The sequence below is a fragment of the Rosa rugosa genome, chromosome 1 (assembly GCF_958449725.1).
Source record: "Rosa rugosa chromosome 1, drRosRugo1.1, whole genome shotgun sequence".
Classification (NCBI taxonomy): Eukaryota; Viridiplantae; Streptophyta; class Magnoliopsida; order Rosales; family Rosaceae; genus Rosa; species Rosa rugosa.
In genome coordinates this window covers 57,580,208-57,606,505 of record NC_084820.1, presented here as the reverse complement: position 1 = coordinate 57,606,505, position 26,298 = coordinate 57,580,208, and the positions used below count along the sequence as shown (strand labels likewise).

Here is a 26,298-nt window from a genome sequence, read left to right as displayed (position 1 = left end):
GTTTTTGTTCTAAACTTCTTTTACTGAGTAGCATATATAATTCATGAGCAGTATTGAGTTCACCCAGCCATGCTTAACTACAATAGTGTTTTTGGGTTTTTGATATGAGTTTTTATTTTGGGGAAGGTGTAAATGTTGATAATGCGATGCAATGTGAACAATCTGCCCATTTTACCAAGGGACATCAGTCAAATAGGAACTTAGAGTAGATGGTGTTGCTGTGCTATATTTCGTGTAAAGTACATGCAGATGCTCACATCAAGTTTTCTGTATCTGGTGTTGGTAACTTGGTATCGTATTAATATTATGATGAACTCCATATTTGGGAACTTAGGGCCTTTGCTGTCAGAATAGGAATCAAGTTATATGATGTTTGTGAGCTACGTTTGTTAGGAAGTATATGCAGCTGCTCACATTGGCTTCGATATACTTCTGGTATTGGTATGACAATGTAATGGAACTCCATCTTTGGAAAATTAGGATCATCCTTATGCTGTCAGGATAGGAATTAGACTGCTGTGCTGTGTTTCATAAGATCATGCTACAAATGGGCATCTGAACCAGAATACCCTCCATGCTTTCCACCACACTCACTAGACCGAAAATTCTCTCCTATGAATAGCAAAGCATTCACGACTGTTCCCATCCATTGTTCTGGAGTTTTTAGCATTGCCATCGGTAGATATTTTGGTTCCTTCATCCTCTATGAGGAACTGTGGAAGACTCAGTGCTACTACTAGACATGGTGTTCTGTGTCCTGCTTGTTGATGGTTCAGCTCTTGGTTTTACTTTGTGTGTGGATGTTGATTTATTCTTTGAGAATAATAGAAACTAGGATAAGCACATTCTGTACTGATTGACTGCAACTGAAAGAGCAGATTGTGCAGTTTTATCTTTCAAAAGCTTTTCTCTAGCAGCATTTATAATTCATGTGCAGTGTTAAAGTTCCATTCAGTCATGTAATTGAAACTGTGTTTTTGAAATTGAGCTTGAATGATGCTGCTGTACGTGTGCTGTGTGCTGTGTTTCGCAAAACATAAATGGAACGCCAATGCGATGGAGCTCCATCTTCACAAACTTAGGCTTCTTCCTTGTGCTGTCAGATTGCCTTGAACATCTGAACTAGAACCTCCTCCACTAGGAATAGAAGCCTCTCCTTCCGATGTCTCAAACTTTTTCCTGACTTTTAGTCCTCTACTCCAGCAGTCCTCCTATACACAAGAAAACACCAAAAGCTTAGGATTAGTCACTCCCAAGTCCCAATAACACTTGGCATTCACACATCAATTAGATATTTTGGTACTTTACATAGATCCAGGTGACTTGTATCAAGGTTTCCAAAGAATTAACTAATATATGATACAATTATTCATCACATAGCATTCTACCGACTTGACTGGGTGAACTATTCCCCTTGCATTTTTCATTCACTGGTGAACTATTCCCCTTACAAATAATTTGGTCAAGACCCCTTAAACTTTTGCTACCCTGTTAATTATAGTGGATATTAAGCTAGTGGACAACATGCACGTTAATTCCTGTTTGATACGACCTCTGGAATAATCAATAATGTATTTGCTACAAGTTCATGGCCAGATTTAAAAAGCACATTGACTAGGAAAAAGAAAAGATTCAAAAAAGTACTCTCAGAACAATAATATATTTTTTAATGTGCCATTTGGATAGGTCATGCTCTCAAAATGAGCTCTTAATAATGGATGCTCTTTCTCCAATAATAAAAAAAAAAATAGTACTACAATTTTCACATAGTATTGTACTTTAGATTGAATCGAAAATTACATAGCCATTTCATTTTTTAATTTTTTTTTTTTTGGTATTTCAACTTATAGATTTGATTTTGGTCTTTAAAAATCTAAAACTTTTTAATTGGAATCAAACTTTTCAACCAACTTACACCCTTAGTGTTTGATAAAATAAAATAAAAAAAACTTACACCCTAGTGCAAATTCGAGAGTTTAGATTTTCATTTCAAAATTTCACCATTTCATTTTAATTTTTTTTTTTCTTCGGCATTTCAACTTTTAGATTTAATTTTGGTTTCTGAAAATCCGAAGCTTTTTAATTGGAATCAAACCGTTTAACCAACTCACCCTTACTGCAAATTTGAGAGTTTAGATTCTCATTTTAAAATTACCCACAAATCTACAACTATTTGATTTAGCAACGTAAAGTCTTTTTTTATTTTATAAGTTTTTTTTTTTGATGAAAAGAGGTCAGCCCATTATATATATTCAGCAAGCAGTACAAAAACGAAACACCCCTATGGGGTCGACAGAAAGAATCGTTCCTTAGAGAACCCTAAACACCTATTCTATGACAAGAACAAGCCCCAGGCCACCCCGAGTACACCCACCTTTTAAGGAAAATAACGCACCCTTATTTCAAACAAAGATCAACATCCTCCGAAGCAAATAGTAAAATGAACCCTCAGAGAATGTGAACTTTGCGACCTATTAAAGAAACTAAAAGCTAGGAATGGAAGATGATAAGTCACCTTCCATCCCTTCTAAAATTAAACAAGCCCAGCAAGAGACCCATACAGCACACATGAAGTCCACCGTCCAAAAGCAAGCCCAAATACCCCAATTCTGAGCATAAGTCCACTCCAGGCCCAACAGTCGTAGAGCCCAGACACAAACCCTAGCAATCCTAGCAACCAAACAGCTGCCACCCTCAGCAGGACCACCACCACCGCTGCCTCCACAGCCTTTCCCTTCGCCGCCGTCGAGCATAAGAGAAAGATCACCATCATGGAGTTCTTCCCAAAGGACCCAGTTGAATCCATGTCCATACTGTGCAGCAATGGAGGCTACCAGATCCCCGTGACTACCGCCGTCGAAACCCTTTCCACCGACTTGCCCGCTCCTGCAATCAATCTTGCGTCGCCCTCTCCTGCCGGTGACCCAGCAGCCAACCCGAGCATCGTCGTCTTCGACGCAAGCATAAGAAGACAGAAACCCTGGCCGCCTCCCAAGATAGATAGCGTCGTTGCCGACACCGTGAATAACAGAGGACATAAACCCCCTCCATCGCCATGGATCGATGCGGAAATCCTCAGTACCTCCATCACCTAGAACATCAAGACCCAAAGACAGATCCAGACACGGATCCATCAAACCTCCACCGAAACCGAAAAACAGGAGAAAAAGCAGAAAAACAAGACCAGCAGCATGCCCCAGATCAACAGATGACGTGCCGGAGAAGAGGAAAATTGAGGCAATAGCCATAGTTTTGGGAATTTTATCGAAGACAAGAGGCCAACGAGAAACCCTAACAGAGCAGCTAGGTCCAAGTGCAAATTCTATAAGTTTAGAATCCCATCAATTATAATAACCATAAAAAATTTGCAACACTAGACCTGTACACTAGATCAAAATTGCAACATGCTAATCAATATTGTAATATATAGTACTAATGAACAACGGTGTTCTTTGTATTAAATTGCGGCAAAAGGAGGATCCAGATTCCATATCTACAGTGGAAAAAAGAAGAAACAACATCAACGGCGAAGGAAGGACCCACGAAAACACAAACATGAATGAATGGGTAAGTGCAAAGCAAAACCTCGTCCCCACATGGTGTTTTTGTTCGTCATTCATTACTATTATTATTATTTTGAAATAAGAGTTATGCGGCCGCCCTCAGGCCTTTACTAATGAAACGGATGAATACATAGGGGGGACATGATGCTAATATTGAATATTGGCTTTATTATATTGGTGGGCAAAATCCAATTTGAATGGCCCATGGTGATCACGTGGGCAAGGCACCCCTAGGTTAATTAGGATAGGATATATATATATATATATATATATATATATATATATATGTATGTCTAGATTAATTAGGTAATACACATATATGCCTACTGCCGCCAGTATCGCAGAGAGAGAGAGAGTTAACTAGGTATTGGTGTATTGGGATTTTGGTAGAAAGTTTATTCTAAAACTCTAATTGTATTCTCTCCAATTGATTATAGTGGAATTTCTCGCCGGCTCCGAAGTAGACGTAGCTCAATCACATTGATTGAGTGAACCACTATAAATTCTTATGTTCTTGTGTTTGCTTTCTTTTTCATTGTTCGGTTGCTCATCTAGTTCCATATCAATATTGTGTTTGTTACGCTTCCGCACAACAAACTGGTATCAGAGCTCCGGTTCTGAATTTGGGAGTTGTGTATTGATTGGATTCAATGGCTGACAAAAAGAAAAATTCGAGTTCGGGTTCATCGTCGACTACTAGGCCATCAATTGGCAATGCCAAATTTGAAGTTGAGAAGTTCGATGGAACAAACAATTTTGGCATGTGGCAGTGTGAGATGATGGATGTCTTGTGTCAACAAGAATTGAATATAGCTCTTGAAGACAAACCAGAAGATATGAGTGAGAAGGAGTGGAAGCAGATTAATAAGTGGGCTTGTGGTTCTATCAGATTATGTCTTGCAAAGGATACAAAGTTCTTTATCATGAAGGAAACTTCGGCAAAAGAGTTGTGGAAGAAATTGGAAGACCAATACATGATCAATAGTGCTGAAAACCGGTTTCACCTGAAGAGGCGGCTTTTCCGATTCAATTATCGACAAGGTATTTCTATGTCTGAACACATCAGTGATTTCAATAAGATACTTGCAGATTTGGCTAATTTAGATGTGCAAATTAGTGATGAGGATAAAGCTTTGTGTTTGCTAAATTCTCTTCCTGACGAGTATGAGCATTTGATTACAACTTTGTTGCATGGAAAGAATGATGTGTGTAATTCATTGATAAATAATGAGTGCCGAAAGAAAGAGAAGCAACTTCAGAATGTGTCAGGTGAAGCACTTGTAGTAAGGGGCAGATCTGATGAGAGAAAACCTACTGGAAAAATAGGTAAATCTCGTTCCAAGTCAAGAAGTAAATTTCCTGCAAAAGATGAGTGTGCTTTTTGTCGCAACAAAGGTCATTGGAAGAAAGATTGTCCTAAGTTGAAGAACAGAGACAAGAAGGGTTCTGAAGTGAATGTTGTAAGAGATGATGAAGATGTCGACTTTGATTTTGCTTTGAGTTGTTCATCAGCTTTTGAAGATTTTGAAGAAGATGAGATTGAGTTTGCTTTGGCTAATTCATCTGCAGTTGGTTATTCTGACAAGTGGATTATGGATTCAGGTTGTTCACATCATATGTGTCCTAATAGGGAATGATTCTCTACTTTCAAGGACTTGAATGGTGGAGTAGTTTTGATGGGAGACAACAGTCCTTGCAGAACAAGAGGGATTGGTACAATTCGTCTCAAGATGCATGATGGAGTAGTCAGAGAGTTAACTAATGTCAGGTATGTTCCAAATTTGAAGAAAAATCTTATCTCTTTGGGAACTTTAGAATCAAAAGGGCACATAATTACATTGAAAAGTGGAGTTGCTAAAGTTTTCTCTGGTTCACTTGTGATGATGAGAGGTGAAAGATTCAGAAATTTGTATTTTCTACAAGGGAGCACCGTGACAGGTGAAACAGCACTATCTGAGACTACAGATGATGATGATGCAGACAATACAAAATTATGGCATATGTGTCTTGGACATGCTGGTGAGAAAGCAATGCAGGGATTAGTGAATCAAGCTCTATTGAAAGGTGCAAAGACAGGAAAATTAGAATTTTGTGAACATTGTGTCTTGGGTAAACAAACTAGAGTTAAATTTGGCACCGCAGTTCATCAGACTAAAGGTACTCTAGATTATGTTCACACTGATGTATGGGGACCTACCAAAACTGCATCTTTGGGAGGTAAGCATTATTATGTCTCTTTTGTTGATGACTTCTCTAGAAGAGTATGGGTGTACACCATGAAGCATAAAGATGAAGTCTTAGATATATTTGTGAAGTGGAAGAAGATGATTGAGACTCAGACCGGTCGAAAAATTAAGAGGCTCAGGTCATATAATGGTGGTGAATACAAATCTGATCCGTTCTTGAAACTATGTCAAGATGAGGGCATTGTGAGACACTTCACAGTTAAAGAGACACCACAACAGAATGGGGTGGCAGAGCGCATGAATCGGACTTTATTGGAGAAAATTCTGTGTATGTTGTCTAATGCTGGATTAGGCAAAGAATTTTGGGCTAAGGCAGTTGTGTATGCAAGCCATCTCATTAATAGGTTACCTACTGCTGCACTTGAGGGAAAAACTCCCATGGAGGTATGGTCTGGTAAACCTGCTACTGATTATCATTATTTACATATTTTTGGTTGTCCTGCTTATTTTCATGTCAGGGAAAGCAAGCTTGATCCAAGGGCCAAGAAAGCTATATTCTTGGGATTTAATGAGGGTGTTAAGGGATTTAAGCTTTGGTGTTCAGATGTGAAGAAAGTTGTTGTAAGCAGAGATGTGACTTTTGATGAGGCTATTATGATTGATCAGAACAAGCAGAAAAATTTTGAAGAGCAGAGAATGACCTTAGAGAGTTTGCAGCAGGTGGAGTTAAAGAAAAAAAATTGTTGAAACTCCAATTGATCCAGTGAGTCCTAATATTGATTCAGATGATTTAAATATTGAGGACATGAGTATTGAAGTAGAGGCTCCAACCCAAGAGCCTACACAGCAAGATGGACCAATTGCAACTACAAAGGGAAAAAGGAATGCTCAAAAGCCAGCTTGGCTTAATGATATGGTGACTTATGCACTTCCAGTTACTGAAGAAGAAATTCCTACTACTTATGAAGAAGCTGTCATACATGCAGATTGTGTAGAGTGGGAAAAAGCTATGGGTGAGGAGATGAAGTCTCTTCACAAGAATAAAACATGGGAGTTGGTTCAGTTACCGCATGGGAAGAGAGCAATTGGTTGCAAGTGGGTGTTTGCTAAAAAGGAAGGATCACGGTATAAGGCTAGATTGGTAGCTAAAGGCTACGCACAAAAAGAAGGAATTGACTACAATGAGGTATTTTCTCCTGTTGTTAAGCATTCTTCTATTCGTATTTTATTGGCCTTGGTTGCACAGTTTGATCTGGAGTTAGCACAGCTTAATGTAAAAACTGCTTTCTTACATGGTGAATTAAAAGAAGAAATATATATGACTCAGCCAGAAGGATTTAAAATTGCTGGCAAAGAAAATTGGGTCTGCAAACTGCATAAATCATTATATGGTTTGAAACAATCTCCAAGGCAGTGGTACAAGCGGTTTGATAAATTTATGTTCGGTCAGAAGTACACTCGGAGTCTTTATGATCCATGTGTTTATTTTCGCAAGCTACAAGATGGGACCTTCATTTATTTGCTCTTATATGTTGATGATATGTTAATTGCATCTAAGAGCAAGGTGGAGATAAATAAATTGAAATCACAATTGAGTGGTGAATTTGAGATGAAGAACTTGGGAGAAGCTAAGAAGATTTTAGGCATGGAAATTGAAAGAGATAGATCGAAAGGCAAGGTTTGTTTGTCACAAAAACAATATTTGAAGAAGATACTACAACGGTTTGGCATGGTTGATAAATCTAAACCTGTAAGTACACCTCTTACCTCTCATTTCAAGCTTAAATCTACTATGTCTCCTAGCACTGATGATGATATGCAATATATGGCTAAAGTTCCTTATGCTAGTGCTGTTGGTAGCTTGATGTACTGTATGGTGTGTACTAGACCTGACATTTCACAGGCCTTAAGTGTGGTGAGGAGATATATGCATAACCCAGGTAAAGGTCATTGGCAAGCAGTGAAGTGGATTCTACGGTATATTCTTGGTACTGTGGATGTTGGATTGGTTTTTCAGCAGGATAAGACGAGTCAATGTGTTGTTGGATATGTGGACTCTGATTTCGCAGGTGATTTGGATAAGTGCCGATCTACTACAGCTTATGTGTTTACTCTTGCTAGTGGACCGGTGAGTTGGAAGTCGAATTTGCAATCTACAATTGCTTTGTCGACTACAGAAGCTGAATACATGGCCGTAACAGAGGGTGCAAAAGAAGCAGTTTGGCTTCGTGGTTTGCTTGAGGACTTGGGAATAATTCAAGATTATGTGGATCTCTATTGTGATAGTCAGAGTGCTATTTATTTGGCAGAGAACCAGGTTACTCATGCTCGCACTAAACATATCAATGTCAAATTTCACAAGATTCGTCAATTGGTGGAGGATGGTGATATAGAGCTCCTGAAAGTTGGAACTGAAGACAACCCTACTGATATGTTGACTAAGCCAGTTCCATTGAGCAAGTTCAAGCATTGCTTGAACTTGATTGGTATTTGTAGAATTTGAAATTCCCTATGGGGATGTCGGAGCGGTGATTGGTTTTGAAGTTCTACTTTGGAGAATTTACATCAAGTAAAGCCAAGGTGGAGATTATTGAATATTGGCTTTATTATATTGGTGGGCAAAATCCAATTTGAATGGCCCATGGTGATCACGTGGGCAAGGCACCCCTAGGTTAATTAGGATAGGATATATATATATCCTATATATATGTATGTCTAGATTAATTAGGTAATACACATATATGCCTACTGCCGCCAGTATCGCAGAGAGAGAGAGAGTTAACTAGGTATTGGTGTATTGGGATTTTGGGTAGAGAGTTTATTCTAAAACTCTAATTGTATTCTCTCCAATTGATTATAGTGGAATTTCTCGCCGGCTCCGAAGTGGACGTAGCTCAATCACATTGATTGAGTGAACCACTATAAATTCTTGTGTTCTTGTGTTTGCTTTCTTTTTCGTTGTTCGGTTGCTCATCTAGTTCCATATCAATATTGTGTTTGTTACGCTTCCGCACAACAACCGAAACTCCTGATTACAATACACCTCAAGAGAACCTCCTGAATAATAACAGGAGTCTCTACAATAACAATGTATTCAAACATGCACCTAATAGCAAAGAATGTCATACCGACTACTCCATTTGCTTTACAATAATGGTGGCGTATCGGAAAGTTAAAGCAGTGCTACAGTACCAATAAAGTAATAGTTTTCCCAATATGCTGCCGATCAGAAATAAAACCGACGACACGTCTTTTCATCTCGCCACCAGGAGGTTGCAACCAATGCATGATCCGCCGCCTCGCTAGGACAGACAAGGCATACCTGGACATCGCCCATGTATCCCTACCAATATGTGGTAGGGATTTATTGTACAGAAAATACACTTAAACTTTAAACAACCTACTAAACATAATATTAGATCACAAGCCCACCAGGAAAAGCCCATCAACAGATCAAAGGCCCACGACCCAGCTGCCCTTCCATCCTCCCCCGCGTGCTGTCGGACGCGTACCACCACCAACGTCGACCAACCTTGTCGGCGATCCACTTCCCGCACCAGTAGCCGGACCACGCCTGCGTGGAATATGTCCGCCGCCAAACCACAACGACGTCGAGCCATTTCTGGCAAAACAATCCTCCGTGGATCGAAACCCAGCAATAATGGCTGGATCTCCGTCGCCCTTAGATTCCCGCCGGATCCGGAGCGCAACCCAAATCTCCCTTGCCCTCCACGAGGCTTCCACGATGGTGGCCATAAGCGGATCGAATTTTCGTCGTCCCGAAGCGGCAGTTGTACCCATCCCTGCAGAACATCATAAATCTTCCATCGTTCCTCCCCGTCCTAGCCTCCCCTCTGTCTTAGACCTGCACTGGTGGACTGTGACTCTTGACCTACAGGTCCGACGAGGATGTCACTGAAGACTCGCCGCCAGACGGAATAAGGGAACACTCGGTTCTTCTCTGCTTCCAAAGAAAACTGTTTTCGCCTCTCCGAATAACGCGGAGCAAGTTTTTTCAAATTTTACGTGTTCATCATTCATTATTGAAGAAGAGAGACTTTGTGTACTACTGGGATGGATACCATATGGAATATGCTCAATTAACATGTGCTGCTTCAAAGTGTTAATACAATGCATTGATGCAAATGGTAGATATTGTTGATTGCTTCTCTTTTAACTAATTGAAAGGAGTGCTATATGAAATGGTATTACTGGGATGGGTACCATATGTAATGACTTGTGACTTGAAGAAGAGAGAGTTTGTGTGGTACTGGGAGCGTGAGATGGGTATTGGGTACCATATGGAATATGCCCAATTAACATGTAGTGCTTACTCGGATCAATGAAAAAAAAGAACATGTAGTGCTTACAAATGATCAATCAAATTGTTTAGTTGATTGCTTCTATTTTAATTAATCTAAAGCAGTGGTTCGTGGCTATAATGGAGTGAAAGAAAGAAAAGAAAAAAACAAGGTAGGTATTTGTCCATTTTAACCAATCAAATCAGGAATTTAGGCATGGGACCTGTAATAATTACACTTAATTGAGCTGGTCTTCTATGTGCTCTTCAAAAAGATCTAAGGAAGGCTAGGCCATCTCAAACTCCGGAGGTCAAAATAGACTTAAGGATAAATTTTAGCCACTAATAAACTCTCCGGGCTAAGTTTTAGCTCCTAAGAGCAAGTGCACCCGTAGTCAAGAAAATGCAAAGTCGAGAAGTCAAGAATTCGACCAGTCAAGCTACTATTCACTGCCACTGGATATGGGTTTGCACCCGTTGTTTTTCTTGCCCGGTCAACACTGTTCACAGTACTGTTCACACATATATATTTGTTTTTCTGACCGTTGGGATCAGAATTCAAACATATATATATACATGTTAATCCTCAGCCGTAGGATTGCCCATTTAATTGAAATAAAGGGCTGAGATTTCATAACCGTTGGGATAAGATTTCAAATAGGACAAACGGTTGGATTCCACGTGGCATGCCGCCCCCTATCTCTCTGTCGCTACTCGACAAGCGACTGGCTTCACCTTCTGTGGGTTGCGGCGCCACGCGTCGGCTTGTTGTCCTCCACTTCCCTCCCTCGGCGCGTCGTTGGTTGCTGAGAAGTGCTAACGTCAGCCACGTGAAGGGCTTGGCTTGTGTGGCATGTGAGCTTGGCCGGTCATCAAAATAGTCATGGAGATGACTATTTCCTTGGCTGTAGTCATGAAGGGCTGGGTTTTGCCCGGTCAAACTTCTTCCGCTGCAAATTGATTTCTCCTTCAGTCGGTTACCACATCAGCAATAACTTGACTATGACCAGTCAAGTTCACACCGCTGAACTTTCTCTAATAATTATTATTCATGCAAATAGTAAGAGCTACTATCTTTGACCATCTCCAACTCTTAAGGCTCTGTTTGGTTTGTGGAAAGGAAAGGAATCATTTTCCTTTCCATTGGGAAAGTGAATCCTGAGGGGGGGGGGGGGGGGGGAGCAACCAATTTCCTCCTCTTTTTCCTTTCCTTTGGGAACCAATTTCCCTTCCTTGGCTGTCCCAATCGCAAGAAAGGAAACACGTTCCTTTCCCAATGCCCAGATTCTGGGAAACAAACACGGCCTAAGAGTTAGGATCAGGATCCTCTCCTTGACTATCTCTCATCCTTTGTTATATATGCTTGACTTTGAATCTTATCCATTCATTCAAGGATCAAGATCCTCTCCTTGCTATTTCTCGTCCTTGATTATGCTTGACTTTGAATCTTATCTTATAAGTTTAAATCAAGAATTTAGGCATGGGACTTGTAATAATTGAGTTGGGCTTCTTTGTGTTCTTCAAGATCTAAGGAAAGTTAGAATTTTGTGTTGACATAGTCTAATGATCACCTGCTATACAGATTATATGATCAAAAGAGTTTGGTGAAATTAGTTTTCCTTTAGTACCTTAAAAATGAGTTTCCTTAATTTTTCACTTTCGAGTGTCGTTAAATTTTTCCTATTACTGAGAATAAGGCTAATTAGTTTTGAATTCAGGAAGAGAGGCGGCGATTTGAAGAAGATCTTGTTGCAAGAAAACCTTGTATTGCACTATTGCTAGAGTTCGTGTCCTTGTATATGATTAGTTTAGTGAAAGGCCTTGAGGCCACCCTTGCAAGGTTTTTTTTATTTATTTATTATTTATTTTTCTTAATGTGAATATCACTGCAATTTCATATTTATCATAGCAGAAACTAATTCTTTAGAGGATAAGTGACACATGCATGGATGTGATTTCATGTCAAAAAATTAAAATTGGATGATATTATCTTACATAATTTAGTAGTTTCTAATAAAACATTATGATTATTTCTATTTGTCATCTATTTTTTTTTTTTTTTTGAAACAGGATGTTGATTGCATTAGATTCAATAGCCATAATGGGCTAGAGTCTACCATGTACTTGAATAGGATACGGACAAAAACCCGAACTCTATCAAGCAAATGCAAACTCATTACAAGTCTATTTTGAGCTCACTATAAAGCGAGCTTATAAACAAAGAACTACTCCGTGTCTCCTAGGGCAAAATCATAACTAGCCTCCCATTAGCCAGACACGCAATTGTGGTACCAACAGAAAGCCACTTCCCAGCAAACAAATAGGAACAACTCCTCATCCAGAAGCCGCTTGACAACCAACCTTACTCCAGATAATTACCAACTCCCGTAAAAGTCATGATCCGAAACGATTGGTCCTGGACCATAAGTCGACCTGAAATCCCAAGAAGGTCCACATCTCAGGTCAGGCCCACCTTCATCACTAAGTGCCAAAAGAGGGTGGCAAGGCACCCTCCCTACTGGCCCACAAAATTGAGCCCAATAACCCAAATTTGGGCCCAGGCTCAGAGGCCCAAACCCAAACCTGAGCAAAATTAGCAGCAGCCCTAAACAACCTCTACCATACCATTGCCACCACCGGCCAATTTTCCGGCGGCCGACCCTTCCAGCAGGACATCAGGCCGTCCCCGCCTCTCTGCACCAGCGACACTACTGACCTAATCCCACGTGCAAACCAAAAGCGCTGCAAAACAACGATCTCACCACAGCCGCCTATGAATCGTTCGACCGCGTATCCAATCTCTCCGTCCGAGATCTACGTTGCCTCTTCCAGATTCGACTCGCTTTCGTCCCCAAACACCGCTGCCCAACGTGAGTCCAAACTTACCAAGAACTCCGTTCAGATGCCGCCCAAGATCAACTCCGATCCTTGATTAGATCGAAACAATCTGTGTCGATTCGAGATCAAAACTATCTCTGAGAAGAAACCTAGAGAACGGAAGCGTACTACCTGGCTGAGACCGACGCTGAAATTCTGCGCCGCCGTCCACTTGAACACGGTCGGATTGCTGTACCGCCGTCTGCTCAAAACCCTAGGGCTTCGCTATTGAGGTTAGTTTTTATTTTGAAAGTGCAATGTGCGAAAAATTTACGCTCAACGCTTTGAAAGCTCCTTGACACTCTTTGACGCTTGAGGCTTAAACAACACGCCTCGCCTCATATATTCGCCTTTTAATACATTGATTGAAAGGATGAAAGTGAAATGAAAATGAGACTATTGATGTGGGGAATGGGCAGCGCATGCATATAGTGAATGACTAGTACAATACTCGATCTGTTGCAGCATACACAAGTTGGATGAGGACTTTAAAACCACATCATGTCACCACATTTGTTTTGTGGCACTGAAAGTTTATAACCGGAAGCAATCATACATCATACACAGGCCCGGTCCTGAGAAATTCAAGTCTCGGGGCAGAAAATAAAATTGGGCCCTTTATATAAAAAAAATTCAAACATATTTTATATTGATGAAAAAAATATGATACAACCGGAAAAAAACATATTTTATATTTATGTGTGTGTGCATATGTATAATTGTACATACAAGCCAAGGAATCATTGCATGCGTATAGATTAATTCCATTTTCATTTTCTTTCTCTTAGTTTGATTCACAACAGCATTTTAGAGATACAGATTTGATTTTTTGTTTTTTTTCATCTACTGCCTCATTTGGGGCCCTGGGCTATCGCCCTGCCTGCCCTGGGCCAGGGCCGGGCCTGATCATACAATAGTTGTAGGGTAATGAGACCAGCGGTAAATTAAAATGTTTTAATTATCTAATGTGAAACTCTCTTGTTAGTCCGTTGTATGATATTATTAGTTTGGTACTTGAGGGGGGTTGTGGGGTAACTTTGGTGTTCTGCTATATAGTAAAAGGGGTATTAGTGTTTAGGGTAAATGAATGAGATGTGGAGTGTTTTGATTAATGTAGGTCGGACGTTTTGCATGACACAATTGCTTCACTCAAGAATTTTCGTTTCATACATATGAGTCTTGAATGTATTAATTAGGACGTTTTGGATTCCACTGAGATCTAGTCGAGTACAAGGAAGATAGTCCACATAGTTTTTTTTTTTTTTTTAAAAAAAAGGGGACAGTCCACATAAGTTTTGAAGATGTGCAAATGATAACTATGATCGAGATATCCTAAATTCAAATCTTTATATAAGCAAGTTTTTCTTGCTAGTTCCGCTACGTAAATTTGTAAAAGTTTATTCCTTATAGAATGATGAGATATAGAGAAGAGAAAGGAAAAAGTGATATCAATAACCGAATGAATCCAATATTAAAGATATGACTATATGAGTATGAGATGAGTACTCATAAACTTCAACGTTTTAAATTGTCAAACACCTTTAACCCAATGAATCCAATGAATCTCCATTGCATATTACGTGTTTTAGCTACTCATGAAGTCATGATTCCTCTAAGGTCCCCGAGTGTGCGGATAATGAACACATAAATCCAAGTCTTTTTGGTTGAGGTATATTTTACCCGCTAAAAAGTGCAACTGTTGAATTGCAGCCTAAGATCTTAGGGGGCAAAACTCTGCGGAGTCTGTAATTCATTCAGGGTTTTTATTTTTTATTTTTTTATTTTCTCCTTGGTCTGACTGTAATTCCTTCAGGTAAAAAAATTTATTCTTCCCAAAAATTATCCATTTTTAGTTACTGCCTCCCCTAAAATGGCATGCGGTTACAAATTCCTTACAAAATACAAACTCTTCTTCCCTTTTAAGATCCCAACAAGTCTGCAAATCTAGTCTCGCACTTTTCAAAGCACAGAAAAACACAAGAAGAAACACCTCCCACTTTCCATGGCTTCTTCTTCTTCTTCTTCTTCTCTCAAAGCCATCTCCACCTTCACCACCCCTTCAAAAACACCACCACCTCCCTCATCATCATCATCAAAAGCTTCACTTCTCTCCTTCCTCAACAACACCTCCTCTCCAATCTCCCTAAAACTTTCTCACTCCATTCCTCGTTCACATTTTCGTGGAAGCCATTCCACTCTATCTCTCGCAGTCACCAATGCTTTGAACACCGTACAGTCTTCCTCTCCGGTGTCCACCTCCGGAGATCGAACAAAGTTGCCCTCCTCCGACGCCAAGCCTACGATCCTGGTCTCCGAGAAACTTGGAGAGGCGGGCCTGGATGTCCTACGCAAGTTCGGGAACCTGGAGTGCGCGTACAACCTCACGCCGGAGGAGCTCTGCGCCAAGATCTCAGTCTGCGACGCCCTGATCGTCCGGAGCGGGACGAAGGTCAACAGGCAGGTTTTCGAGGCGTCGAAGGGGAGGCTGAAGGTGGTGGGAAGGGCAGGGGTTGGAATAGACAATGTGGATCTGCAGGCGGCGACGGAGTTTGGATGCCTCGTCGTTAATGCGCCGACGGCAAACACCGTCGCCGCCGCAGAGCACGGGATCGCTCTGCTCACTTCCATGGCTAGAAATGTTGCTCAGGCAGATGCCTCCATGAAAGCTGGTAATTAATTTTTTGTTAGTTTGGTCAATAATGAGCAGTCTCCGGCGCAAATTAAGTGACCTTGTTTTAATTTGAATTTGTGACGTTTTGTTTGACTAGAGAAGTTGTTAGTTTGATATATATTGTTTATTCTGACAGTTTACGTATTTCAGTTGTTAGTTTATATGTATTGTTTATTCCGATTGTTTAAGTGTTTCATTGATTGTTTGAGATTTGATACTGAAACTCGATTTAGGAGATTAGGTTTGAAATCCGTCATGATTCACCTACAGAGAATGGATTTTTAAGCAACAAAAAAAGGCTAAAATTTTGAACTTTCTAATTAAAAGTAGAACTTCTAAATGTTGTGCTTCGTTTCTAAAAGTAGAACTTCCGATTGTTTAAGTGTTTCATTGATTGTTTGAGATTTGATACTGAAACTCGATTTAGGAGATTAGGTTTGAAATCCGTCATGATTCACCTACAGAGAATGGATTTTTAAGCAACAAAAAAAGGCTAAAATTTTGAACTTTCTAATTAAAAGTAGAACTTCTAAATGTTGTGCTTCGTTTGTAGATCTAGTTTCTAGGGTATTTTATTGATGGGTACTTTTCTCATAATAGTGGTGAGTTTGGTTGGTGAGAGTGGGGAATGCCACGGTCGAATTTCCGCTTTTGTACGTTTCACTCTTCGAATTCTAGTGGTTGTGGCATTGAATTTTTCCGATCCATCGTTTTCTGGGTAGAAATATGATTGTTCCAAGCAAGAGGGCCAAAGCAAAATTGTTTTACATGAATGATTGGATGCTAGCTATTTGCTGACATAGTCAAGTGGGTGGGTGGTGGTGTACACATGCTTCACATGTGTGGCCTTTTTAAGAAAAGAAAATTCTTTATAGGAGAATCAGGCATCAAAATTTGTCAGATATTATAATATTATATATTGCCTTTTGTTTCTAGCTTTAACTATGAATATACCCTTTTGCATTATTGCTTACAATTATACAAAGATGACTGATTGAACTCAGTGTTGCTATACTCTCAGTGGAGACTTTAAATGGGTTTCTGTTATGGGACATCTGCTAAATGAGGCAGAAATCAATATGCTTGTCTCAGAATGTTGTGAAACAGATAAAGTTGCTATCCTGTGTACTTTGCCTTGGTGAAAATCTCTTTCTGTTGAAGTTGGCCTAGTATGTGCTATGCTTGTCTCATATTCTATTCAATCAAATGAATACTACGAGATGGAAAACTCGAATGAACTGTTTCCTGGCTCAACATTGAGTTGTGTTTAATCGTCGACCTCAGTTGTAAACCTGAATTTGGTTGCATAATCATAAGTTCCCAGATCATTAGATTGTTACAAATTTTTGATTGCTAAAATGATGACAATTAGGTTGTAATTAACACATTTGATTTCAGTTTTGAGTCTTTTGACCTAAGAACTTGAGTTTCCAAGGTCTAGCAGGAATCTTAGATTGAACTTTGAGAAGGTTAATTACATTGTTTTATTTTTCTTATCTGATACAGCTGAATTGTTAGTTCTAATCTGCAGACAAAGGCTAAAATTGACAATTATATTTTGCAGGACTATGGAAACGCAACAAGTATGTCGGTGTCTCTCTTGTTGGGAAGACATTAGCAGTAATGGGATTTGGAAAAGTTGGATCAGAAGTTGCTAGACGTGCAAAAGGCTTGGGAATGCATGTTATAGCACATGATCCATATGCCCCAGCTGACAGAGCCCGTGCCGTTGGTGTGGATTTGGTCTCTTTCGACCAGGCCATCTCCACTGCAGATTTCGTGTCTCTGCATATGCCACTTACCCCTACTACATCAAAGGTGTTTAATGATGATACGTTTTCAAAGATGAAGAAGGGTGTTCGCATCATTAATGTTGCAAGGGGTGGAGTCATTGATGAAGATGCATTAGTGAGAGCCCTTGATAGCGGAGTTGTAGCTCAGGTATGATTGATTATGATTCTCTAGCTAATTCATATGAAGGATCATCCTGTTAAACTAGCATGCCTTTATGCGACATTTTTAACCTAATAGTCTGGACTGTTGTCCTTAAGACTTAGGTTCTAGCTCCCAATTCTTTACTTATGGTTTTTGAAAATCATCATATATATTTGTCCAGATGACTCTTAGATGAAAAACTAGATGGCAATCTCTCACTAATTAGTGTCGTATATGATTTGTACATTCTAATGATTCTATTCATAGTTTCGCTAGATTATTTTAGTATTGTTTTGATCTATGCATAATTGACTGTTATATTTTGAAACAGGCTGCACTTGATGTGTTCACAGAGGAGCCTCCATCAAAAGAAAGCAAGTTAGTGCAACATGAGAATGTCACAGTCACACCTCATCTCGGAGCTAGCACAAAGGAAGCACAGGTATGCTTGGTTCCTCTGATCTGTCTTCATAATTTCAATTTTCTATATTGATCAAACTTCTGTATTGAATTATATCTTACATGCATAAGTCAATGAGTTTTCGTATGAAATTCAGGAAGGTGTAGCAATTGAAATAGCCGAGGCAGTAGTTGGAGCATTGCAAGGTGAACTTTCCACAACTGCTGTCAATGCACCCATGGTTCCTCCTGAGGTAAATGATGATGGTACATCATTCCCATTTTTGAATAAGTTATTGTATTTCATAGCAGAATCTAAACGTTTCTTACATGGTTTATGTCCTTAGGTTATGTTCGAGCTGTCTCCTTATGTTGTTCTTGCTGAGAAGCTGGGAAAGTTAGCTGTACAATTAGTAGCAGGAGGGAGTGGAATTACATCTGTGAGGGTGGTGTACAAATCAGCTCGAGATTCTGATGACTTGGATACTAGACTTCTCCGGGCTATGATCACTAAAGGCATCATTGAACCGATATCTACCTCATTCATCAATCTAGTAAATGCTGATTATGTTGCCAAGCAGAAAGGTCTGCGCATAAGTGAGGAAAAGGTGTCTGTTGACTCATCTCCCGAGTTCCCTGTTGACTCAATCCAGGTGCACATATCCAATGTGGACTCCAAATTTGCAAGTTCCGTTTCTGATAATGGAAGCATAAGCATTGAGGGGAAAGTGAAATATGGGGAACCCCATCTCACATGTTTGGGTTCGTTTGGCGTGGACGTGAGCCTTGAAGGGAACCTTATTTTGTGCCGGCAGGTGGATCAACCCGGAATGATTGGCAAGGTGGGAAATATTCTTGGGAGCCAGAATGTGAATGTGAGCTTTATGAGTGTGGGAAGAACCATCCTGAAGAAAGCCATAATGGCTATTGGTGTAGATGAGGAACCAAACAAGGAGACTTTGAAGAAAATTGGGGATGTGGCTGCTATTGAAGAGTTTGTGTTCCTTAAGCTATAGAGAAAGTTAATGATGGTCTAGTTTACGGTGGTGAGTTCAAATCACAAGTTGCTTACCCAGTAAACATCGGTTGTTTTATGAATTTCTTCTAGCTAGCTAGATAGTAGTGTTGTGCCAACCTGATATGATAGAAGTCAGGGTATTAGAATTGCTGTTTAGTTAGTCATGGCAGCTCTTTACCTACTTTCGGAGATCGTTATCGCTGTTGTTGTTTGCTTGCTTGCTTCTTCTTCTTCTTCTTGTATTATTATCCATGCTGGTGGTTGTGGAAGTAATTCTTCTGCTGGTGTGTAATTAATAAAGTACTTGATTGTATTCAGCTCTTGGAACTAGGAAGAGCTTGCTTAAGTTTTTCTATCAATGCAGCCCTTGTCATTGAAGTTCTTATGGCAACTACTATAATGTGATTGACATTCGAGATTTCCCAGGAGTCTAATTCCCAAATTCTTCTTTCCCTAGTGCATTGGCTTAGCATACAAGTTTCTAAATCTGGGTTTAGTCTTAAAAAGGATTCAATACTAAATTCTCTGTGACATGGACTCAAATATAAAGGTTTGGGCCACTCCATCCATTGCCAATTGGTTTTGGATGTGAACTCCAGATTACTTTATCATGGTATCAGAGCGGGTTATCCCACGTGTGCATGCCTAACGGCCACACGGGCTCCACGTCACCCAAATGTTGTCCACGTGTATGGCTTGAAAATTCGCCACACGTGCGGAGGAGTGTTGAGAATATATACATCCCACATGGGAAAAATGAGACATTGCCTATGGGTTTATAAGAGTTTGGGCCACTCCATCCATTGTCAATTGGTTTTGGATGTTAACCCCAGATTACTTTATCACTAAGAATGACAAAATGCATGTCAATTGAAAGTAACATAGAAATGCTCAATGACTGAATTTAATGACGTGAATTAATTTAAAATTAATCAACTTTGCTTCCAAATCAATCATTATAAATTGTGGTCAATCGCATCAAGCATGCTTGCATGTCCTCTCAATCTAGAATAAATTGAAATATACTAGCCAGGTTAGGATTACTAACTTTTCGAGCTCTTTCTTACTAACTTCTTAATAGTTTAACTTGTAAGAGACAGTAAAATTATTATTATTTTTTTTATTAAAATGTTACTTCTTGATCTTATTTTGTCAAGTCAGTATATACGTTTTTCAAATCTTTATGACCAGACAACAACAATCGAGAGTACACAATATCTAATTTGTGAATTAAATTTAGAACCTCTCACTTATAAAAGAGAGACTAGCGCCACATTAAATTATAGGGGAAATGATCATTTACCCAATTTCAGCTTAAAAATTGCCCACTTGCTCCACTAACAGTTTTTTAACCCCGTTTACCCAAAACACTCTAAGAGATTATTTCCCTAATACCCAATTAATTCTTTTTAATTTTTTTTGGGGACTTTTTTGCCCTCTCCTTCTTTCTCACTTAGAGGGAGAAGTCATCCTCCACCTTGTTGGACTCCGGTGACCAGTGGCCGGCCGCCGACTCCTGTGACCGGAATCCGGCGACCGTTCACCGGAATCCCGAATCCGGCTACCGGACTAGCGACCGGATTCCGGCGTCTGATTTTATTGCCCCTAATAATGCCCAGTAATCATATTATTGCCCCCCAATAAACATATTATGGCCCCCCAGTAACAAGTTTATTAGGGATCAATAATTAATAAAAAATGAAGATGTTTATAATTTTGAAAGTTTTTGTAGGTTTATACAAATAAATAATCTTATTATTGCCCCAATACGATTATTATTGACCCCTAATAATCGTATTATTGACCCGCAATAGACATGTATAACTCCTCAATAAAACTTTTTTTTTTCATTCTTCTTTATTCTTTCCTTCTTGACATGTATAACTTCAGCCGGCTTGAGCACGCCATCCTCCCAGACTGGCAGTGGAGAATGTAATTGGGAGTTGGGACTCAGTCCAAAAAAAAAAAAAAATTTGAAACTGGGCTACAGACCACGGTAACAGCGGCGCGAAGGCCGAGAGTGGTCAAAAAACAATGTCGTCCAGCACCTCAGCAAACGCGGCGCCTAACTCTGAAGCACTTCCTTCACAGAAGCTTGAAATCGGTGTCGTCGTCATCCTCCGACGCCTCGCTCAGCTTGCCTCTGCGATTGCGAGTCCGTCTCCATCTCCTCAAGCCTCTCGCTTTAGTCCTCGAGGCACGAGCACGACGACCTGTCCCGGATCTCCTCGTCGTCCTCAATATCTCCTCCGTCTTCTCCTTCTCAAGCCTCAGAGCCAAAGGAAGATCAAGGCCGCTGAATCCATCGTTGATCAGAATAAACTCGTTCCCGGCCATGACCTGGCAGTGACAGCGTTTGCCGGCTGTGGAGAAGGCGGCGGAGGAGCGAGTTCGATCTCCAGGAGGCGCTGACGTTGTCGTTTTCGTCGATTTCCGGGAGGACCCATTCCTTCTTGCTCCACGACGATGGCGGTAGAGCCAGTAGCGACGGGGATGGAGGCTGGCCGGGGAGAGAGAGAGAGAGAGAGAGGGTCCGGGTGGAGAGAGATTATGAGAGGAGAGAGAGTCCGGATGAGTTTCAATTTGATTAATGAGGGTAAAATTGTCAGTAGATGTTAGACTGGGTAAATGAGGTTAAAAAACTCTTAATGGAGTAAGTGGGCAATTTTTCTGCTGAAATTGAGTAAGTGGTCACGGCCCCTAAATTATATTGACGCGATATTCCATTTTCTTCCTTAAAAAGAGAAAAGAAAAAAAAAATTATTAGACACGTGGCAATACGCTATTGGAGATTAGGTAGGCTAGGGAGAAAGTAGCCGCATAGCTACAGTGACAGTTTATAATCCCAATTCCCAATCTCTCGCGGCAAACGCATTCAACAATAACTCTCCTTTTCTCTCTCTCTCTAAAAATCTCAGCTAGGGCTTTTGGGGTACAAATCGATATGGCCGGTGCGGGAATTCACCCCTACCATCAGCAATGGGCGCCGGCAGCCGCCCCGCCTCCTCCTCCGGCCGTCGTCGCGGCCGCCCCTCCACCTCCACCTCACCACCTCGTCGACAACCCGAACCGACCCGCCAACGACGAGGTCCGCACCATTTTCATCACCGGTCTTCCCGAAGATGTGAAGGAGAGGGAGATACAGAACCTCCTCCGATGGCTGCCGGGCTACGAGGCCTCCCAGGTCAACTACAAAGGCGAGAAGCCCATGAGCTTCGCGCTCTTCGCCACTGCTCAGCAAGCTATCGCTGCCAAAGACGCTCTTCAGGTTCGTTCGTATTTAATGGAGGTTACATTGACTAGTTTTGGTGTTGTTGATGATGCTGAAGGTTTGAATTTTGATTGGATTTTGGGTCTGCAGAGTATGGTTTTCGATACCGAATCGAAGGCGGTGTTGCATACGGAGATGGCAAAGAAGAATCTTTTTGTGAAAAGAGGTGAGAATGCTACTCAATATATTTTGAATTTACGAGTTGAATGGGAAGTTTTATAGGTTGCGAGGAATCTAGTACATAATGTATTGTCTACATTGATAGGGTAGGGTATGTGGAGTAGTTAATGTACTGGTTTCTAACTAAATTTGATAGTGGAAACAAGAAGTTGGGTCTGTTAATTGTGTTTACCATTGCCGCGTTACTTATCAATGGTGAATCTTGATAACAATGCTTCCCAATTGTTGTGATGGTACAATGTGCTATCTGTTGGAACTGTAGGGATTGTAGGGGATTCAAATGCTTATGATCAAAGTAAACGATTGCGTACTGGTGACTACACACAGGCTGGTTATTCCAGTCCGGTGCCTTTTCATCCGCCACCGCCACCTGTTTGGGGACCACACGGGTAAGAATATATCTCATCTATTTTCCTGCTGGAATTGCTATTATTTAAAGGACCAGATGTTATAACTGAAAATATAATCCGGGAAACAAATTCAGCTGTCTCTGTTGTTCAATGGAGCATATAGTTTCCTCTCCAGATTCCAGACTACATATATCTACATTTTCTCATAGTGAATGTTGCTTATGTGGCCCAGGTATATGGCTCCACCACCTCCTCCATATGATCCATATGGTTATCCTGTTGCTCCAGTACCAATGCCCCCTTCTGCTCCTGTACCAGCACCCAGCAGTTATGTACCTGTTCTGGTAATCCACTGAGCCATTTTAATGTCTTGAGCACCTGGTTTTGAGATATTTGTTGGAAGATAAATGTGGGATAAAGCAAAGTTTGTGTTTGCTATATGATCAGTTCATATGATACATTTAGAATGGTCCACAAAGTGTTTTTTCATTAATTGATGTTATTTGATTTTTCTTTTCTCTTTCTGGGGGTTGAGATAACTGAAATTGATATTCATCTATAGATATGTTCGGTTGCTTAATTCAAAATGATCAACTAACAAAGGCACATCTCGACTAGTTTTATGCTCGTGTTTCCTTGTATCATTGCTTAGCAGTAGGCATATCATAGATCTAATATGTTTGGAGTCCAATTGTATTACAAGTTGCTTGTCACTCTTAAGTGCACTGGCTAGGATCAAACCTGGGGTGGGCACTTGCAAGTAGGTTCATTTACTACCAGCTGGTTAAAGAGGACTCCTTGAGTCGCAATATTGGTGAGGACTGAGAAGTGAAGGCCAGTATTTTGAATTTTGTAGAACGAGATCTTTAACTGTCTTAGATAATTGCCTTAGTTTCGTCTCTGTTTTAGGCAGTTATGTAGTCATCTAGGTTTTTGGTTGACTTAGGACCATCTCTTTGCTGGTATTTTCACTTGGTATTGCCTAAAAAGTTAATACATAACTAGTAGTATAAATCAGTTGCAACTTTCATGGTCACCCTCACACATAGATGATACACTAGTACTATCCTGTGATGTTAGGGTCAAAGCTCAAGGTGAGACTACAAGATATACTTCTATGGGAAAAAAAAAGTACCAATAGTCATCCAAACATAGTAATATTAGGGATGCCAAAATATTAACAAGATTACGGGACAATTGGAGAAACCCACTCTTTCGTTGAGCCAATCGTCATCAGTCTTTGGTAATTTGAAGATGGTGACCGTTAGGAGTTGGGGTTCCTGCTGGTACTGTATCGGGAAGAGCTTGCTCTAATTTGGAGGAGCTTAGGCTTTAAATGCGTCGTTTTTAAGATAAATAGCCACACCACAACATTTTGAAGCTGGGTCACTAAAAAAAAAAAAAAAAACGAAAAAACAAATCAAGAACCGTAGAAGGACGCCTTCTACACGGCACAACTTCGACCGCTTCAGAGACAGAAGGATACGCTTCCAGAGACAATCTTCTTGTGGCTGCCTCCGGGGTTTTCAGTGCCTCGCCTTGGAATCCCTGGAGATGCGCCTCAAAAAAGCCTTTGCAAGCATTATAGAAAGCCTTTGGTATGCAGCTGTACATATTAGCGCTAAACATGTAGATTGCACATCTGAAGAAGTTAATTACTTGAAGTTGTCTCCCTAGTTATCTTGGTGCTTTATATTTACTCATAGTACAACTTAATATATATGGTCTTGGATTTTGATTTCATTATTTTATTGGAAACTTGTCTGTATTATAGTCATTTACATTGTTTGCGCTACCCTATCTTTCTATATTTGTTGTTTTATTTGAAAGTATATCTCCTCAATGTTGCTGTTTATGGTGACTGATGTGTGATGGAGCCTCTAATTTGTTCTTTAATGTGATGTTCCCTTGTTTCCCGCAGAACACAAAAGATAATCCACCATGTAATACCTTATTTATTGGCAATCTAGGAGAGAGCATTAACGAGGAAGAACTGAGGGGCCTATTCAGCTCGTATGAATGTCTCATCCCATATTGTTTTGTGTTTAATCTCTTATCATAGTAAAGACGCCTGCTAAATAGACAATCTTTTGTTTTGTTTCATGATTTTTTGTCATGCAGACAACCTGGATTTAAGCAAATGAAGATCTTGCGACAGGAAAGGCATACTGTTTGCTTCATTGAGTTTGAAGTAAGTAATATTTATTCGAACTTTTAAACTCTAAATGCATTCATTAGTAATGTTATCATATTAAAATACACAGTCTGAGTTCCTACCCTTATTCCACATTTTCTAAACGGGGTTTCTGCAAAACCTATGCAGGATGTAAACAGTGCCACTGCTGTACACCACAATTTTCAAGGTGCTGTTATCCCCAGTTCTGGTTCTATAGGCATGAGAATACAATATCCTTTTATTACTTTGTTATCACTGATCCTTTTGGTTGTTTATGCAACTTTTATATATATGAATTGAAATGCAAGCATTGGGACTCTTGAGCATTGGGACTCTTGATGTAGGTTTAAAAATGTGTGATCATGTACCTAGGTGCTAAACCCTCTTAAAAGCCCCACCCTGACTAATTACTCAAGTCACCTTTAACTGTTCCTGCTTTTAGATGCACGAGTCAAGAACTTGATTATTTTGTTGCATAAGTTTTTCGCTCATGTGGTATTTGTTTGAATACATTTTTTTTTTTTACTTTTGGTCTCCAGTTACACAGCTTTTTAGGTTTTCAGAATCACTAAATAACTTTTTATATTATAGTATATCTGGAGTTCTCCTCTATAATGGATGCAGAAGTCATTGCCTGTGCTCATTTACTTTAGCAAAAATGAGTTTTTTTTTTTCCTGTCTGTTGTATTGGCTGATTATCATTTCACAATTTGTAAGGTTTACATACGATCATTTTACCATAGTGATGTTTTCTACCATGATGACATCTCATTAAATAAGTTCCACGAGATTTCAGTTTTGTTACAGAAAATTTAAGTGTCAGTATACCTTAAAGAACTTCCAAATGTATATTTTGATCTGCTTCACCTAATGAAACATATATTGTTGCTTGTGACTTGTTATTGTTATTATGTGCTTTTCCTTGACCTATATATACATACTCAAAGAACCCGTTTGGTAAAAGGAAAGATGGGAACTACTCTGGTGCTGTCCCTGCTGCAAATGGAGCTCCACCAGCTATGACATACCAGTAGCTTGAGGGGGATGTACTCTGTTCCTTATGCTACCGACAAACACAACCACATGATAGGATGCATCTTGCAGCGCATGCATCCATTTCATAGTCACGTCATCAGCATCATTATCTCTCTTCATGTGAATGAATGCACAGTGGCATCATGAACATACCATTTGGTCATGTTATACTGATTTAAGACATGCATTTATAATCAGTGTGTGTTAATTCCTGGATATTAGGGGCTAAATTACTGTTATCACCTGTAGGATGAGTAATGCATGGGTCTCCTGATTTGTTGGATTTGAGTGTGTTCTGCTTAATATTATGTACATCAATACTAGGAATGCACATCTA

General features: G+C 40.0%; 2 protein-coding genes across 2 annotated transcripts; both read left to right on the top strand.

The window, feature by feature from the left end:
* Positions 1-14,839: 14,839 nt before the first annotated feature.
* On the top strand, positions 14,840-19,331 carry LOC133725646 (D-3-phosphoglycerate dehydrogenase 2, chloroplastic-like). The gene is made up of 5 exons (XM_062152986.1): positions 14,840-15,595; positions 17,162-17,538; positions 17,864-17,974; positions 18,090-18,185; positions 18,279-19,331. Exons 1-5 carry the CDS (start codon positions 14,929-14,931, stop codon positions 18,945-18,947), a joined length of 1,920 nt encoding a protein of 639 aa, XP_062008970.1. The 5' UTR covers positions 14,840-14,928; the 3' UTR covers positions 18,948-19,331.
* A 2,471-nt stretch (positions 19,332-21,802) lies between these two features.
* LOC133725644 (uncharacterized) lies at positions 21,803-26,244 on the top strand. The gene is made up of 8 exons (XM_062152984.1): positions 21,803-22,217; positions 22,311-22,386; positions 22,663-22,789; positions 22,983-23,094; positions 24,672-24,763; positions 24,872-24,941; positions 25,074-25,159; positions 25,867-26,244. The coding sequence occupies exons 1-8, from the start codon at positions 21,894-21,896 to the stop codon at positions 25,958-25,960; spliced, it is 981 nt and encodes a 326-aa protein (XP_062008968.1). The 5' UTR covers positions 21,803-21,893; the 3' UTR covers positions 25,961-26,244.
* Positions 26,245-26,298: the final 54 nt, after the last annotated feature.